Source organism: Dermacentor variabilis, chromosome 3 (assembly GCF_050947875.1).
Source record: "Dermacentor variabilis isolate Ectoservices chromosome 3, ASM5094787v1, whole genome shotgun sequence".
In the NCBI taxonomy this organism is placed as follows: Eukaryota; Metazoa; Arthropoda; class Arachnida; order Ixodida; family Ixodidae; genus Dermacentor; species Dermacentor variabilis.
Genome location: NC_134570.1, coordinates 56,678,319 through 56,696,244, shown reverse-complemented (window position 1 = coordinate 56,696,244; position 17,926 = coordinate 56,678,319). Strand labels below are relative to the sequence as shown.

Sequence of the window (17,926 nt, the reverse complement as noted above, 5' to 3'; positions counted from 1 at the left end):
TTCGACCTGGTGATTACGGTTCGTAGCGCTTGCTTGCCTCACATCTCGTCGATGCGCCGAAACGAAGCTTAGTGCACTGGCTGTGTGGCCACGCTTAATTCTCTAGAGATTTGCGTCGCCGCGCGTGGTATCAGGGCTCTCTCTTTTAGAATAAAGCGGTTTTTCTTTTTTCTTTTTTTTTTGCGTGTGTGCCTGCCGAAGAAGTAATGATCGTGCTGTTTATGGCCCTATAAGTTAACGTTTAGCTTGTCAGTGATAAGGGATGTTCAGTGTTTTGCAGTGTCAATGTCGGAATGAAAGCAGGGCAGGAGGTGCGCATCGAGGCACCCTAATCCCTTAACAGACTGTTTCCTTCGTTCTCTCCTCGACTGTAAAACTTCCAGAAAGAGATATATAGTGATTGTGGAAAGGAAGGGGCGCTATTTTCTACAGCCCTTTAGCGCGCACGTCTCGGTAAACTTCAAGGGGCTTTATTTTTTTTGTCTGCAGTGGCTTTCTCTCTCTCCCCCGCCTCCTGTAGCCCCTCTGCGCACCGGCGTATAGCCTCCTCTCCTCATCAGCGTTGCGTGCCCTCTCCACTTTGATAAGGCGAGAAGAAACCGTTCGCAAACGTGCGTAAATATCGCTCAGTAAGCAACGGCACACGTGCGCATACGCGCTTTCGTAACAGCAGGCTTGCTTAGTGCACTCCGAAGCACAGAGCGCGGCCGAATCGCAACGGCGCACCACGAGCCTTGCTTGAGAGGACGGCATGCGCGGCGTTCAACAACACGCGTTTCTCGCAGAGCGGTGCGTTCTGCTCCAGAAGAGCCCGTGCAGCACGCTGGCCGAGCAGAAGAGCACCATCATCGAGGAGCTGAAGCAGTCCATCGGCACCCAGGGAGTGCACGGCGTGCGGAAGCTCAAGGAAGAGCGACAGAGGCTCGAGGAGGAAAAGGTACGTGGAAGGCGGCCGCGAGGGTGGCGAAGGCCGTCGCTCAGCGGCGCGTACTACGTTGAGCGTCCCGGAGGAACGCTGAACAAACTTACGATGAACGACGTCTTGAGCGAATCGCAGCAGCGATCTTGTTGTTACGCATGCTGCCGAGAAGGGCGTCGACTTCGGCGCACAAATTTCGTCTCCATCACGAGAGCAGTCGCGATCCGCGCTATAGCACGACGCCACGGGGCTGCGGATCGCGGTAGGCTAAAGTTTTGTATAGACCCTTTCGTTGTCGACAAACATGTACACTGGCCGGCTTCTCACTGACGTAGCCCATTAAATGTAGCGAGAAAGAAAGGCATTGGCGCCGGCGATATCGAGTAGCAGGAGTGTGGTGAAATCTAAGCCCGCAGATTTTCAACACTTTTTCTCTCTACATAACAGCAATTTTACAAGTCAAGGTTGCCGAAAGTTGTACGAAAAATTTTATGTACTACTCTTGAGGCGTAAGATACACGTCTTTTGTCTCAAAACCTAAATATAGACTGCGCACGGTGAAAAAAAACTTAAGAAAGGCGCTTGGTTTCAGGCGCAGTAAACTGTTAAAGCCCTTGACCGGTAGTTTCCTGGGGCCGCACTCTCGCTGCTGTTATCGCGCGAGCGAAGCCGTCTATAGTCAAGCAGTGTCAGCACGCAAGACGGAGGAGAACAACACGAGCGCTATACTTCTTTTTTTTTTTAACTATACTAGGGAAATGACCGCTTTGCGAAACAATTGCGTTGAAATTTGCGTTGTATTATCTTTGACAATGCTACACCAACTGGCCTGCAGTTCTACAGCTTCCTATATGCCAGAACACAAATCGCGGAGGCTGTCGCAGTGACGCGGGAGCGAGTATTGCGAAGGCTTAAAAAACAAACAAACAAAGTAAACTTTTCGGATCACCAGCATATTCGAATAATTCAGAATATAGTCTTAAGCGGGAACCACAGGCGTAGTATTTGCTGCTTATTTTCGGTATATAACCCTGGCGTGCCTGCATTTTAGACAGCGCGATATCTGCGCTGTAATCTCCGCAGGATTTCTGTTCCATCATCCGTGCACTACGTGGCGTCGGCACGCATCTTCGTTATCGCGCGGCGCGAGGTATCACGCCCAAGATACGTCGTAAAACATATGACGCAGGTGGTTTACGAATTCGAGGTTACACTATATTACATCAGGCCTGTGTCAGAAAGAATACGCTCGCGGCTTATAGACCTCTGTGCAGATAAGAGTGTGCGCACAGCGAATGAACTATCACTTGTGCTTTCACGGTCGAAGATACCAGCTCCTTTTCAAAAGGCCGCGCCATGTCTATAGTTGGCCAACAGAAGCGGCAGAGAGTCAGCGTATAGCGCCGAGGGCACAGTTCAAAGTGAAGTACACGTTTCGAGAAGTGCATGTAATAAATACTAGGCAGCCAAGGAGAGTAGATTCATGTACCTTGTTGTTCCGTACGCGATAAACTTTCCTGCGCACCTTCAAATATACTTTTATCTTGCCCGGCTTTCAGCTGATAGTGATATAAGTGAACGTGATTCGTTTATGGCTGTGAAATACTTACTGTTCATATGTGTATAACCGCAGTTTCTACACCCTTTGAGGGCGGCATTGACACCCAACCGGAGAGCGTCAAAAGGAATATTGCATGCTTTCTTTTTTCGTTTCTGTAGTGTGCTTCCTGGTAATAAAACGGTGCAAATAGCGGCGGTCCGTTTCGTTATGTCTGAAGAAAGGACGGGCAACTGACGTTTGGCACTGACACGAGATGCGCTCTTTGTAAATGGTCTTTGCAACGTCGCAAGCAAAGCTCAATCAAGAAGAGAGAACCTGACATGGCGCCAAGCGTTTAACGACAAATAAAACAGCGTCTTCCTATCATCGTACGACGAGCGTTGAAATCTGGTTTCATACGCCCTTTGCCCCAATTTTCAGTGGGAATAGAGGAATATCTATTCACTTGTTAGATCCCGTTTGGTGGATCGCACTCGTGTCATCATCATCATCATCATCAGCCTGGTTACGCCCACTGCAGGGCAAAGGCCTCTCCCATACTTCTCCAACAACCCCGGTCATGTACTAATTGTGGCCATGCCGTCCCTGCAAACTTCTTAATCTCAACCGCCCACCTAACTTTCTGCCGCCCTCTGCTACGCTTCCCTTCCCTTGGGATCCAGTCCGTAACCCTTAATGACCATCGGTTATCTTTCCTCCTCATTACATGTCCTGCCCATGCCCATTTCTTTTTCTTGATTTCAACTAAGATGTCATTAACTCGCGTTTGTTCCCTCACCCAATCTGCTCTTTTCTTATCCCTTAACGTTACACCTATCATTCTTCTTTCCATAGCTCGTTGTGTCGTCCTCAATTTGAGTAGAACCCTTTTCGTAAGCCTCCAGGTTTCTGCCCCGTAGGTGAGTACTGGTAAGACACAGCTATTATATACTTTTCTCTTGAGGGATAACGGCAACCTGCTGTTCATGATTTGGGAATGCCTGCCAAACGCACTCCAGCCCATTCTTATTCTTCTGATTATTTCCGTCTCATGATCCGGATCCGCCGTCACTACCTGCCCTAAGTAGATGTATTCCCTTACGACTTCCAGTGCCTCGCTGCCTATTGTAAATTGCTGTTTTCTCCCGAGACTGTTAAGCATTACTTTAGTTTTCTGCATATTAATTTTTAGACCCACTCTTCTGCTTTGCCTCTCCAGGTCAGTGAGCATGCATTGCAATTGGTCCCCTGAGTTACTAAGCAAGGCAATATCATCAGCGAATCGCAAGGTACTAAGGTATTCTCCATTAACTTTTATCCCCAATTCTTCCCAACCAAGGTCTCTGAATACCTCCTGTAAACACGCTGTGAATAGCATTGGAGATATCGTATCTCCCTGCCTGACGCCTTTCTTTATTGGGATTTTGTTGCTTGCTTTATGGAGGACTACGGTGGCTGTGGAGCCGCTATAGATATCTTCCAGTATTTTTACATATGGCTCATCTACACCCTGATTCCGTAATGCCTCCATGACTGCTGAGGTTTCGACTGAATCAAACGCTTTCTCGTAATCAATGAAAGCTATATACAACGGTTGCTTATATTCTGCACATTTCTCTATCACTTGATTGATAGTGTGAATATGGTCTATTGTTGAGTAGCCTTTACGGAATCCTGCCTGGTCCTTTGGTTGACAGAAGTCTAAGGTGTTCCTGATTCTATCTGCAATTACCTTAGTAAATACTTTGTAGGCAACGGACAGTAAGCTGATCGGTCTGTAATTTTTCAAGTCTTTGGCGTCCCCTTTCTTATGGATTAGGATTATGTTAGCGTTCTTCCAAGATTCCGGTACGCTCGAGGTCATGAGGCATTGCGTATACAGGATGGCCAGTTTCTCTAGAACAATCTGTCCACCATCCTTCAACAAATCTGCTGTTACCTGATCCTCCCCAGCTGCCTTCCCCCTTTGCATATCTCCTAAGGCTTTCTTTACTTCTTCCGGCGTTACCTTCGGGATTTCGAATTCCTCTAGACTATTTTCTCTTCCATTATCGTCGTGGGTGCCACTGGTACTGTATAAATCTCTATAGAACTCCTCAGCCACTTGAACTATCTCATACATATTAGTAATGATATTGCCGGCTTTGTTTCTTAACGCATACATCTGATTCTTGCCAATTCCTAGTTTCTTCTTCACTGTTTTTATGCTTCCTCCGCTCCTGAGAGCATGTTCAATTCTATCCATATTATACTTCCTTATGTCAGCTGTCTTACGCTTGTTGATTAACTTCGAAAGTTCTGCCAGTTCTATTCTAGCTGTAGGGTTAGATGCTTTCATACATTGGCACTCGTGTGCAATACCAAAAAAAAGCTCAGCCTATATCGTACGTCTCATCATCATCATCATCATCAGCCTGGTTACGTCCACTGCAGGGCAAAGGCCTCTCCCATATTTCTCCAACTGCCCCGGTCATGTACTAATTGTGGCCATGCCGTCCCTGCAAATTTCTTACCGTCCCTGCAAACTTCTTAATAACAGTAACAACTGAAGGGACGTAAACACGAAAGACGGGTATTGGCATCGGGGCCGCCTTAAAGCTTGCTTTCTTTTTCTTTCTTTTTTTTTTTTGAAATTGGCTACATCTGGGGCAGACGTTGAGTAAGTTCCCAAGAACAATAAAACGGATCTTTTAATCCAAGCGGTGCGCGCTGATGTGTGCCCCTGTCTTCGGTGCTTCTGGCGTTAAACACGCACGAAGTAACGAGTGTGATTTCGCTCTGGAAAACAAAGCAGTAGAAACTGCTGCGTGGACTAGTATACTCAGTAACAACTTAAGTATTCGGTACATAGCCCACGCCGTGGCTTAGCCACTATGCCGTTGCGCTGCTATAAGCACGAGGTCGCGGGATCGAATCCCCGTCGCGGCTGTCCCACTCCGATGGTCGTGAAATGCGGAAACGCCCCTGCATACCGTGAAGTGGGCGCACGGCAAAGAATCCTAGGGAATTAATCCGGAGTCTCCCCACTATACGGCGTGGCTCGTGATCGGATCAACATGCTGGCACGTCAGACCCCATAATCTCGAATTCGGTGCAAGTTCCACCCACGAAATTGCAGTGCAGCTGCCTTCCGTGCCTCGCCTCTCCGGAAGACAGTGCCCGAGAAAGGGGTAGTCAGCGCTTTCCCCGACTTTACTTTTAAAAAGGGCCGCGCCAACTGGGCGGTTGGTCTGCTAATGCTAGGCTGATTGAAAAATAAAGGCGAGTTGTTTCTAGCTAAAATATTGCGTTCGGCTGAGTGGTGATACCATGATTTCCCATGAAACCTGCCAAGATAGGCGTTCCGATTTCATCCCGAAACAACTCGCACTAAGATAGATCGGTACTTTGAGACTGGCCGTCTAAACACGCATGAAAACAGAAAGCGCTTGACGTCGTGGAAGTAAGCAAACGTAATTTGCTGGCCCATCTACACAAATTATTTCATTTGGACGGTGGTTACATATGCCACAGCAGTCCTAGGTTGCCGGCGACTGTAGTAATCTGCTCTGTGAAGTCTTGAGACACGCACCACTAGGTCTTATGTAAATTCGGAGGTCGTGAAAAAAATAGATCCAAAACGGAATGGAAGAAACATGACAGTATGAGGCCTTTCGCTCTTTATAGCATAATCGGTTTGCTAGGTGGCTTCTCATATTTGCAAGATCCTTCGGTAGCGCGGCCCCAATCGAAGAACACCGCGCGCTCGGGCAAGCTTGCCTTTCTGATGCGCACCTGAACTAATCGCAATGTGATAGCTGTTTCCGTCGACATGTCGTTGTAGCCATGTGTGCCAGGTGCTTCTCGTTGATGGCTCCTCTTACGGGGACGCTCTTTCTGAGCCAAGGAGGCGTGAACCCGCCATTCTTCTCGCAGGAGAAGAAGAAAGCCGAGGAGCTTCTGCAGCAGATAAAGGCGACCAACTTCGTGGACACGATACCCGAGAAGGACAACAACGGCTGCGTCATCCCCGCCTGGAAGCGCCAGATGCTGGCCAAGAAGGCGGCAGACAAGGCGCGGAAGGAGGCAGAGGAGGCGCTGCAGGTATTCGTCCGTTAACCGTTTGACCGTTGGCTCTATTTTCTGTCGCGGCACTCAGCAGGGACGCTGAATCGGGGTTTGCCCGTATGACGTACGAGATAGGCGCAGAGTGTTACGTAGAACAGACGGTCGGTATATGTCCAAAGACAACGAACAAGGAGGCCTTATGAACAACTGGCTCAACGAAATAGAGCAGTGACAATCGTTCCACAACATTCGAAGGTGGCGGCAGCCTAATTCGCGCAGACGCACCTTGCAGATGCAAGCCCCGTTGTGAACGCGTCACCATCTGACTAGCTCGTCTATCTTTGTTCGTTTTCTTTTTCAAGCCGCAAATGTACATGTAGATTTTTTTGTCTTGATTGAAGAACTGCATCACTTCAAGACGTTTCATTTCATCAGAGCACAGGACATATATAGCCTTGACAAGGAACAAGGTGCAGATGTGCAGGGTGGGTACGCATGCATACGATGCTGATGATTTGTTAGGTCGAAACAAGATGGGATAAGCAGACTTAGTATGTGGCGAAGTTAGATAAAGCAAGCGCGCTCGTATAACAAATCAAGACGTTGTCATGAACTCGGAAAAACCCGTTAAGTTGTTGCCATAAACCAATTTACTCGTTGAAGGAGCAAGCTTTCGCTGGTATAACGTGACATATTTGCTTACCAAGGTTAGCCGGAGGAAAAGGGGTAGCGGGCTGCGTGATACCTCTTTAAATACGGTGGCGAATGTTCTGTCTCAAACTACAACTTAGGAGAAAGGGGGTTGTTCCTTCAACCATAGCAAGAAGTAAGAGCACAAACATGGACTTAGCTTGCGTGAGTTGTCATCAAGACTCGTCGCATCAGTGTTCTTATGCCGCTTTGTTTTCTTTTCAACAGAGAGAGGCTGAAGCGAAGAAATGGACATCAGTGCCTGCTTGGAAACGTCAGCTTCTCATGAAGAATGGCGACGCTACATTACCAAGCAGCAGGTGCGTATTGTTCCTGGCAAGATATGCGCGAACCCTGTTACGCTTTTAAGTGCCCGCGTATCGTTCATTGCGTAGCTGACTCATCAGCGTACGCAAAAGCTGAATACACAGAAACATCGTCACTGGTCCCGGATGTGTTTCTTTTTGCTATGCATTACCAACATGATCGTGAGTTTGCGTAGTCACCAACATTTCGTGAACTTAAACGCATGTCTTCAAGAGAGGCCCATTTGAGGCTGTGTCAAACAGTCGCACCAGGTTACAGCTTCGCCAAGCACGTCAACAGCCCTGGTCACATTGAATGTTTCGTTGAGTTAGGCGTCCACAAAGCAACTGTTTCTGTCAACTAGCCAAGACCGCGAATCTGCATTCATTGATGATTGTCAATGGAAGCAACCAAAAGTGGTGCTAACCTAGGAATTTTCCATCATAAGCAGCTAAGGTTGGAAATGGCAAAGCTATTGTTCATTTGGAATAGCCGGGTTGGGATGGTCACACATTGGTTGCGTACTTAAACTAGTTTGATTCTTGCTGACAAAACACTCACTGTTCATGAACATTTGGTTCGCACAAACGTGAACCGATTCATTTATGTACACCAGGCAGGATTGTGGACGGCAAATGTCCAGTTTGTTGTATTGCATTAGACAGCCATGACAATGACATGATGTCTTATATGAACTCATCGAGTACGGCGCTAGCCTTGGGATTCTTCATTTCATCATGCGAAGATATGGCAATTATGAAGGGAGATGTCGCTTTGAGATAGCCAGTTATGGCGCTTACATAACGATTGACCGGCTGTTCACAATCATTTCATATTCACATGACTGAATGGTACACAGCCAAATTGCAACTGCCAAATGGCTCGTTGAATTTAACTGTATATACTCCGCTTCAGACATCAGGTGCAACGATGTGAATGTTACCCAGAAAGCTTGGCAATACATTATATGACACCGCGTATTCCGTCAATTCTTCGCTGACCATTACGTCTGTTTCGCTGCGTTAAGGGCGTTTGCTCGCGCGAGCATGCACATGTGTAGCTGCCGCGACTGGCTGCAAATAAAACCTGCAAATAAAAACAACGAAAAGCCAAATTGGTCCAAAACAACACATTAGCAGCCGTACACCAAAGCTTTCATGTTTCTAAGGATTAAAATTCTCTTTTTTTCATTCAGTGCTCAGCCTATATAAAAAACCGTTTCCCACAGTTTTGCTCGAAGACATCGAACCATTTGTAAGTGTGAGCGCAGGTACTGCAAAAAAAAGAAAGTCTCTGCAGCCTCAACAGCGTTGCGCCTGATGTCTGAAACCGATCATAGCCAGACATGACGTTGCGATTCTCGATGCAAACTTCTTGGAGAGCGGCGAGTGATTCCTCGCGTCTTCCTTCCCCAGGTCCCTCGGGCCTAAACCCTTGACGGCAACGCTCAGCTGTCCCGCGACGCCGGTGTCGAGTGCCCCTTCTTCGACAACGTCCACGCCGGCGTCGACGCCGTCCAAACCGGAGAACGGAACCGACGGCAGCAGCAGCGAGCCGGCGTCTCCGGCCACGGCGCCCCACGCTCAGTCCCTGGTCATTGCGGAGGAAGACAGGCCGCAGAACCCGTTCCTGCAGCACGGCCTGCGCAAGGTCAACGTGCGTCTCCACTGAGCTCGGCAGTGGAGGCGAGAGTTCCGAGAGGCTGCTAGCTCGCAAGAGTCTTCCCCCCAACTCTCCGGCGACGTATGTGAGAGCATGTGTGTGTCAAAAGGAAATATTCGATCGTCTTCAAGAGAGCCGACGAAGACGACGACGCGGAAGAAGACGCGGTGTCTCGCGAGGAACGATGCCCTTACGTGGAGAAAGACTCTCGAGTGCCCCGGTCGTTTTGTTACGTTGTTTGTTGTTTCGTTTCCTCCGCGGTCCTTCATTTTTTTTTCTTTCTTCCATTCCTCGCTGTGTGTGTGTGAAGACTGTTGTTTCCTCGCCGTCTCTTCTTCTTCCGGTGCACGCACATACACACACACACACATGCATGCACGCACGCACGCATGCGCGTTAAGCGTTCTGCAGGGGCGCCGCCGAATCCTGCGGCGCCGAGGCCTGAGAGAACGACTTAACCGTGCTGATGACAAGTTCGGTTGCTCTTTTTTTTTTTTTTCCTGAACTGGCCATCTTTACGCGATGTGAAAACAGAAGGGGGAAAATGGGACGTCACGGACATATCCTCGGGTGCGCAGATGTGTGCTTATTAGCCTAAGCAAGCAACCTGTGCTGCCCTTCAGCGAACAAAAAAAAAATAACTTCTTTTACCCGTAAGAATATGAACAGCTCAGTTGCGGCGCTCGATTACGGATTCGAGCAGAAACCTCGTCTCTGCGATCGCTTTCGAGCGAGAATGCTATGCGGCCTTTCACGATGAACGTGAATCTCAGATTTGCAACCCGGCTGAAGAAGTGATGCGGCCGCACCAGGACTGCTCTGACGGCGGCGAAAATAAGCGACGCAAATTTAGAGAACTCTCATGTGGAGGGAATGTTCAATCACACGTAGCATGCGCATCACTTTTTTTTCTCGAGGCCGCATGCGACGCATTGTTCAACTTATGGAGAGATTCCCGAAACTTGTGCATTTATAGTGACACCTATAGTTGGACTGTCTATGAAATCACGTGTTGAGAGAGTGCCACGCGGGAGAAGGGGGCGCATTGCAGAACGCCGCCATTTTATTTCTGCCTGTGCGACCGATTTGAGCACAGCAATTAAGCCACAGCTTTCACGTCAACACACGCAGGCGCCGGGAGAAAGCTTCCTGGCTGCTCGTTGAAGAAAAGATGCGACGAGGTCTGTGGCCGCGGCGGCACTACAGGTTTCTTGCCCTCTCTACACGCATCACGATGGCTAGTCCCCACGCAGTCGGTGCAAAGATGCGACATCGATAGCACAAGCAACTTGCATTTTTATTCATTAGGCGTTGCGTCGAGGTATCTTATGCGCGGGCGAACTTGGTGTGGACATGTCGGGCCGAGAACTAATACTTCGGACGCCGCGATCCCTTTAAGCTCGCACTATTGCCCGAAGCTGAAACCTCTTCCCATTCCTTATACTTCCTCCTCTGTCCTGCTAACTTTCCCCCGGTAGTTGTTTACCTTACCGAGCCCCGATTTCTTTTTTCTTTAGATTTTGTTTGTTTGCGAATGCGAAGCCGCTCGATTGGCGCGTCGAGCTCACTGCCGACTTTGGCGAGCGCTTAAAAAAGGTCACTACTTGACGGAGACGGCGGGCTCTGCTCGGGGTGAAGACACTATATGGTATTTCGCCTGCATCTGTCGGCCACGCGACCTACGGAGGTGTGTAAAAGAGGAGGAAAATAAAGCTTTTACGAGCCACCTGCAGGCTGATGCTAAGGCAGCAATTTTGTTTATTTTTTTAATCGCAGCGTAATCTCATTCTGTGTAGCCGAACTAACCTGCTTCCTTTACGAACTGTCTTTGTTTCTGTACATAGCGTCGAATTCTCTAAAGGCTGCGCCTGAGGTGCCTTTGAGATGCCTTTTACCTCAACTTTTGCATCGTCTTGCGTCTCTGCAGTCTAGCTTGACGTATGATGTAACACTTGCACTTCATTTATTTTCTCTTTTCTTTCCCGTAAATTTTAACGCGATGTCTTTATAAGGGCTACGTGACGTCAAAGAGCGCCGTCAACGTCTGCTATCGCTCCGTTGAGAAGTCTCTGTGCTGTGAACGTAATCAAAAATTTTCCCGCCTCTTCGCAACTTGTCTTCAACTTCATGACTACGAAAGAAGCAGGGTTTTTCTTTCTTTCTCTTACAAGTGCTATGGCCCGTCATCTTTAAGTTTGATGAGGAAAGCAGGTCCAAAGCAGCGACAGGTCCCCGACAGAGAGTTTCGAGAAACAACGCGAGCTGGACGACAGGGTCTCCTTGAAGCGCTAGTCTTCAGAAGCACCTATAACGAAGATTATAAGTTACGCGAGACAGGGTTAAAATATAATATTTCCTGTAAATAAACTCGTGAAAGAGTTGTCAACTCCATTAATCCGCACATGAGCCAGACATCCGTGTTAGGTTTAGAAAACACACAGTCCAGGAACTTTTGCGAGGCCGTGTGAAAAGACAGATCTTTTTTTTTTTTTTTTTTATGCAAGCTCTGGCAAAGTTCTGTCAACTGCATTTATCCGCAAGCGTGTGAAATTTCAGCGATGGCGGAAACCTTTGCTTTAAGGTGGGCTGGCCGGGCTGAACTCGGCTATCATCCGAGTTTTAAGGTTTGTCAGCAAATATTCAAAAGACAGCAATTATCGTGAGGCAGCGTCTTCTGATAACACTTGTTGAAAAAAAATATATTAAGCGTTAAGAAAATCTCTTCCAATCGTATTATAATTTCGCAGTATAAGGAGATCGCTGAGGCGCGATGGCCAGGGGGCAAGTATTACGAGGAGCCAACCAGACGACGGCGTGCCTTTAACGCAGCGCAGCAGATGCGAGAAAGAAGGCGGTTTTTTTTTTCTTTACTCTCTCCCCAGGTTGCTGACGTCATTACCCGCGGCGGTAATGTTTTACGACACGTTCAGGCCACTCTGCGAAGTCATGCCGGGAGACATTACTTTTCGGCGACATGCGTGGTGCACCGCCGCCCGAGCGTCTTCCTCTACGCGCGCGGGCCGACCGGTGAAAGCTCTATTTTTGAGAGATATAAAAGAAAAAAAAATAGAGAAGGAGCGACCAAGTCATGGCGGCAACGTGGAGGAGTGCGAACGCTTCTTTCTCAACTGTTCAGTCTGTTCGTTTTGTTTGAGCGCGTGTGTGCGAGTGAGAATGTATGCGTATGTATTTTTTTTCTTTGCAGATGCAAAATAAATGTCTTCAGAGAAATAAGAGACCGTCGTTGTGTGACCTCAGTCGCTCTCTCGGTAAGACCGGTTCCCACCGGTGGTGGCGCCACTGCAGCGGACAGGGGAAGGAGCCCGTGTCGCAGAGAAACCAGCGTTGGCGTCCCTCGTCGGCGTACGGCGTCCGGACGTCATTTGGAGCAAAACGGTTTCCGAACCATCCATACCCAGGCCATCCACGTGACGCAAGGAAGTCACTGACCCAATTCAATTTCTCAAGCTAAAATACGTGGAATAATTGTAAACTTCGACATACACAGAACCTACAGACGTGAGCTCTCGGATTATAATTTGAATATACAAGAAAACACATCTCTGTGACGCGAAAACTCAAACGAACCCCTTTTCCAGCGTTTCCACAATTCACAGACCGGCCCCGGCGTCCGCTATTTGCGCCCGCCGGCGCCTGGGTGTCTCTGGGGCCACGGAGCGGCGCGCCCGGTTCCTTGCAATGCCTCCAGCTGGCGCTCGCCTCGGCCGCATCGCGGCCCGCGAGAGAGGCCGCGTTTCTACCACAAAGCCACAGTTCGCGGCCAGTGTTTTCCAGCAAACATTACGGCTACATACGCTACATTTTCCGGGAAGCGTGAGAAGCAGTCGGGGATCTTTGAATGCTTCCGGCGTTCCACTGTTAAAGGCGAAGCTTAAGCGTCCTCCAATTTTTTCCTTAACACCCGACTACACTCTACGTCCAACCCTACCTGTGCACACGCGAGGCAACATTGGGCTCCCGCCGCTATAGTAAAAAGTAGACGTGCGAGTGCAGGACGCGAGTAGAAACTGTTCACTAGTTCCATCCACTTTAAACCCAAACGCTTGTGGCATTAAGGTGTAGGTTACCTACGGCTCACTGGGGCAATCCCTTCGGATACCATTACGATGTGCTGAGTGGCCTCCTGATTTTTTGCTGCAGCATACACATGCCTAATGTCGTTCCGGATATTTCCTCCGGTATGTTTTTTGTCCTCAAGCAACCGGCTCGAGCCTCAAATAGCAAGGCACTTCCCTTTGAGTCATCGTACAGATTTTCCCTTCTGATTTGTTTCTTCTCGTTCTTGTAAATCTCCGCGGTCCTTTTTGTTTCCATTCTTTGCATACAATTAGCTGTTTCTGTTTCTCCCACTTTCTTTCTGATGAGTCTTGGTCGTCTATTTACAGTTTCAAACACCCTGTACGTGGTTGCCAACTTTCTTACCCTCTTCCTCCACTCTATGTCGACGCTTTTAATGTACAGAAACTTGTGCACTTTAGCTGCCCATTTGTTTGGATCTATGTTCCTGACTCTTCCTTCAAAACTAATTTTGCTCTACGCTTCTCTGACTTCAAAAGAGGCCGTGTCATACTGTACTGCTTCATTTGTAGTTTTACCGTGGGCTCCCAAAGCCAACCGGCCTACCAATCTTTGGTTAACTTCCAACCCCGACAAGATATCCGAGTTTAGGCGCAGAATGGCATTTGCGAACGTTAGCGCTGGAACCATTACTCCTTTCCTGATCCCACGCACCACCTCATACATATTGTGGCCCCACAGTGCTGTGTGTTTCATTACTGCAGCAATCCGCTTCCCCTTTATTTTAAGATTATCTTGCTGCCGGCTTGAGTAGGTCTTTCCTTCGCCTATGCGTATATATTGCTTGAATATGGGTATGACTCGGCATTAAATCGATACCACGTAGTTACTCGCCTCTCCATAAAAGTTCATAATTCCCGACTTCTCTGGGCTAAGCTTGAGGCCTAGATTAGTCGTTGCAATGCCACAAATACTCACAAGTGTCTGTAAAGCTCTTTGCATTGTCCGACAATAGCACTATGTCGTCCGTATACATCGGCGCGGGGACCATCTATTGCACCATTTGTCCAATACACATGTATGATAAATCAAATCCTGACTGCCTTCCAGTTGTTTTTCTATGCGCATAGCAAAAAGCGTGAACAACAATGGAGACAGAGGACATCCTTGCTTCCTCGGTGAATTTCCACCACTTCATCACCTTTTCGACCATCCCATGTAACTTGTACTCGGTTGTCTCTATATGTCTCCGTCAGCAGTTCCCCGATACCGTCCTCTATGCCTTCGTGCTTAAGAATATCCCATAGCGGTTTCCTGTTTACGTTGTCCTAGGCTCCTCTAATATCTAGGAATGCTGTCGATAAGTGTCTATTCTGAGCAACTGAAATCTCTATGCACTGAGTTAGCGCAAACATATTATTCTCTAAGCGTCTGCCTGTCCTGAACCCATTGTGCAGTTCCCCCAGCACATCATTTTTCTCCACCCACTTCGACAGTTCCAGTTTTATGGCTTGCATTGCCATTCTACATATAACAGACGTTACTGTAACCGGCCTGTACGAGCTCGTCTTATGCCTATCATCTTTTCTTTTGTAGGCGAGGCACATCTTGCGTTCACACCATCCCACCCGAATTTTCTTCGCTCTAATCGCTCGCTCGATGGCATTAGTGAGCAGTGCCTTGCTTCTTGGACCGAGGTTTTTGATCAGATTAGTATAGGGATTTCATCGGGTCCTGCTGGCGTGTTATTCGGGACATCTTCTTCAGCATTTTTCAATAAAAGGCTTCTGTGCTGAATTTCGATCTCTAAGGCTTCTCTGTTATTGCTGAATCTGCTTGAACTACGTCTGTGATGTACCGCAGCGCATCGTCTCCTTCGTAGGTTTCACCGTCTTCATCCCTTATTCGGTGCCAGTGACCGATTGTGATTGTGTGTCTACGCTCCTTCCTTTCCTTATCTTTACTTTGTTACCACTTTACCTCCCCCTCCCCTCTCTCCCCAGTGTAGGGTAGCCAACCGGATCTTTTTCTCTGGTTAACCTCCCTGCCTTTCCCCTTTCCTCTCTCTCTCTCTCTCTCTTAGTTCGGGCACCGAGTGCTCCTACATAGATTCAGAACCTTTTTAGTGCGCTTTTCTTTCTTTTGCAAATGTTATGCATCGAATGTTCACTTGCACATTTAATTTTCTCTTGCATAAACTCCCTCGCCACCCTTTTCTTGGTATTTGTTCCATCTAAGCAGTACCTCTTTTGATCACGACTTCTTGGCTTCTCTATGATCCCTAGACGCCTGCTTACGCTCTCCTATAGCTTGCTCTATTTCCTCGTTCCACCACTCACGTGGCTTCACTCTAAGAACAGTTGCACCCTTTGGGGTGTATATTTGCCACGCCACGATAATCGTCATTTGTCTTGTCCGCATTTCCTTTCTTTACCGCGGCGAGCCAGGTACTTTCCAGTAACGAACGGCATGCGCGTTATCAGCATGACATAGCATTCCCGACGGGAAAGTAACGAGCGCAGCGTTTTCAATAAAGGAAATGCGGGCAAGACAGATGACGATATTGTTGTGTGGAAAATATGCACTCCAAAGTTTTCTTAGAGTGTTCTTCTTTCCAACCCAACACTCTAAGAACAGTTTACACCCTTTGGAGTGCCCCTTCTGCCACACAACGATAATCGCCATCTGGCTTGATGCGTTTTCTTTCTTTAACGCTGCGAGCCCGGCACTTTCCGGTAACGAACGGCATGCGCGTTATCTGCAGCGTGATAGCATTTCCTGTTGGCTATGGTACAACTGAAATCGCCGGGCAATGAGTGGGATGAATGAAGGAAGGAAAAAGTGGAGAAGGAAGGCAGGGAGGTTAACCAGTGTAGCGTAACCGGTTTGCTACCCTACACATGGGAGCGGGATGGGGGGGATGAAAGATGGGAGGAGGAGAGAGAGCGAGAGAGAGCACATAACACAGCAAGCACATCGTCAGTTACAGTCCGTCACTCTTGCGCGGTACGCGACATCACTGTCACAGCCGCTTGTCCAAGCCCGTATCCTTCATAAACCGAAGTAGTCCCTGCGTCGCCTTCAGCTGCGATGTCTTCTGTCGGCGATATGTGAAAATGGTTGCAACTGACAATGCTCTATTGTCCAGGTGCGCTAGAACGGACGCCATGGACTGTCTCTGAACATTATATTCAGGACAGTCGCACAGAATGTGTTCCAGCGTCTCCTCGCAAAGACAGGCATGAAAGTTTTTGGCTTGATTATGAGCTTTATACGTAGTTACAGAATATACTCGTGTTCCCCCTATTTTCATTATTTATACGAGACACCCCCGCGGTGTCCTCGGTTTGTGTTTGGTGGAGATAGGCGTATTGTTATGGCTAATATGTAGATAAATTTCGAGTGTGTGGGTTAACTATGGCATCTGTCAATGCATATTATTTATTTGGGAAGCACGGCATGCCTATGCTAGTATAACAGTAGAAATGCAAAATTCAAGACACCTAGGCGGGGAACACATGATGCAGATCACTGCAGCGGCTTGAATAGCGGCTGTCATTTAATTAGCCTCACTTAGTCCATGTCGCCCTCGCTCGCCCTCACCCAATGGCGTCAGTTCTTCCTCACCCTAAAAGAGTTTTCTACTCTGATCCTTACCTCTCTCCGACAAGGCGATGTCACATGATGGTGAGAACGCCTTCGTGAGAGCGCAACCTCATAAGGTCGCCCATGTCTGGCAGTAGAATAAGCCAGGTCATATTTTTTTTTAATCATCAGTCTACCTTGATGTCTACTGCAGGACGAAGGCGTCTCCCAGCGATCTCAAATTAGCCCTATCCTGGGCTATCTGATTCCAACCTGTGCCTGCAAATTTCCTCATTTCATCACCCCACTTAATTTTCTGCCCTCCTCGAATGCGCTTTCCTTCCCTCGGCATCTATTGTGTAACTCTAGTGGTCCATCGGTTATCTACCCTACGCATTACATGGCCTGCCCAGCTCCATTGTTTCTCTTAATGTATGCTATAATATTGGCTACTACCTGATCCTCACAGCTCTCTGCGAGTCTTAAGGTCAAGTCATATTAATATAAGCCATGTCATATGAATAGCTCATTTCTTCGAATGACATGCAACAAAACCGTGACTGCCAATACACAGAATAACAGTAGGCTCAGTGATAGGACGGCAAGGCTTCACGTGTACTCATGCGGCGACGAGAATGCGCTCGGTCCACCGAGGAAGAAGGTTTCTTGCTCTGTGACATGGTTAGACGAAGCATGTCGAGGACATTGATATGTTCCAGCAGCCTCCTCGCGTTAGAGTTGTTCTTTTCGACATCTTTAGGTCGGTGGAAATGTGAGTGCAGGTTGGTCATCAAGTCGCGGAGTGAGGACTGGAAAGCACGAGTATCGCTCAACCTGTAAATTATGCTGACAAGTTATACGCTGGGTGCTGCGGAGGACTTGGCGGAAGGTTAGGACTTAGCAGACTCAGCTCATTTTCACATGCGAATCAAGAGCGCTATCTGGCATGCACACTGCCGCCAGAGGCTGCATAGAGCTGTATAGCATGTAATGCATTTAGAGGCAGGCGTCGTAATTTTGATTTTTTTATATATCCCCTAGGCATTTTGTAGAATTAAGCCGTTAGATAAACAATAATTCGCACGTTTCATAACTATAAGTTGGGCTCAGTGTCAATTTTTTCCCTCTCAAACGTCTTT

At 48.1% G+C, this 17,926-nt stretch overlaps 1 protein-coding gene across 1 annotated transcript in view; it reads left to right on the top strand.

Moving 5' to 3' along the window:
* LOC142575691 (uncharacterized) overlaps positions 1-12,401 on the top strand; it is a 328,430-nt gene extending 316,029 nt beyond the window's left edge. Inside the window, exons 9-12 of the mRNA XM_075685245.1 lie at positions 786-937; positions 6,375-6,542; positions 7,425-7,516; positions 8,918-12,401. Coding sequence (XP_075541360.1) covers positions 786-937; positions 6,375-6,542; positions 7,425-7,516; positions 8,918-9,173 — 668 coding nt within the window. The 3' untranslated portion in view covers positions 9,174-12,401. The remainder of the gene's footprint in view (positions 1-785; positions 938-6,374; positions 6,543-7,424; positions 7,517-8,917) is intronic.
* Positions 12,402-17,926: the final 5,525 nt, after the last annotated feature.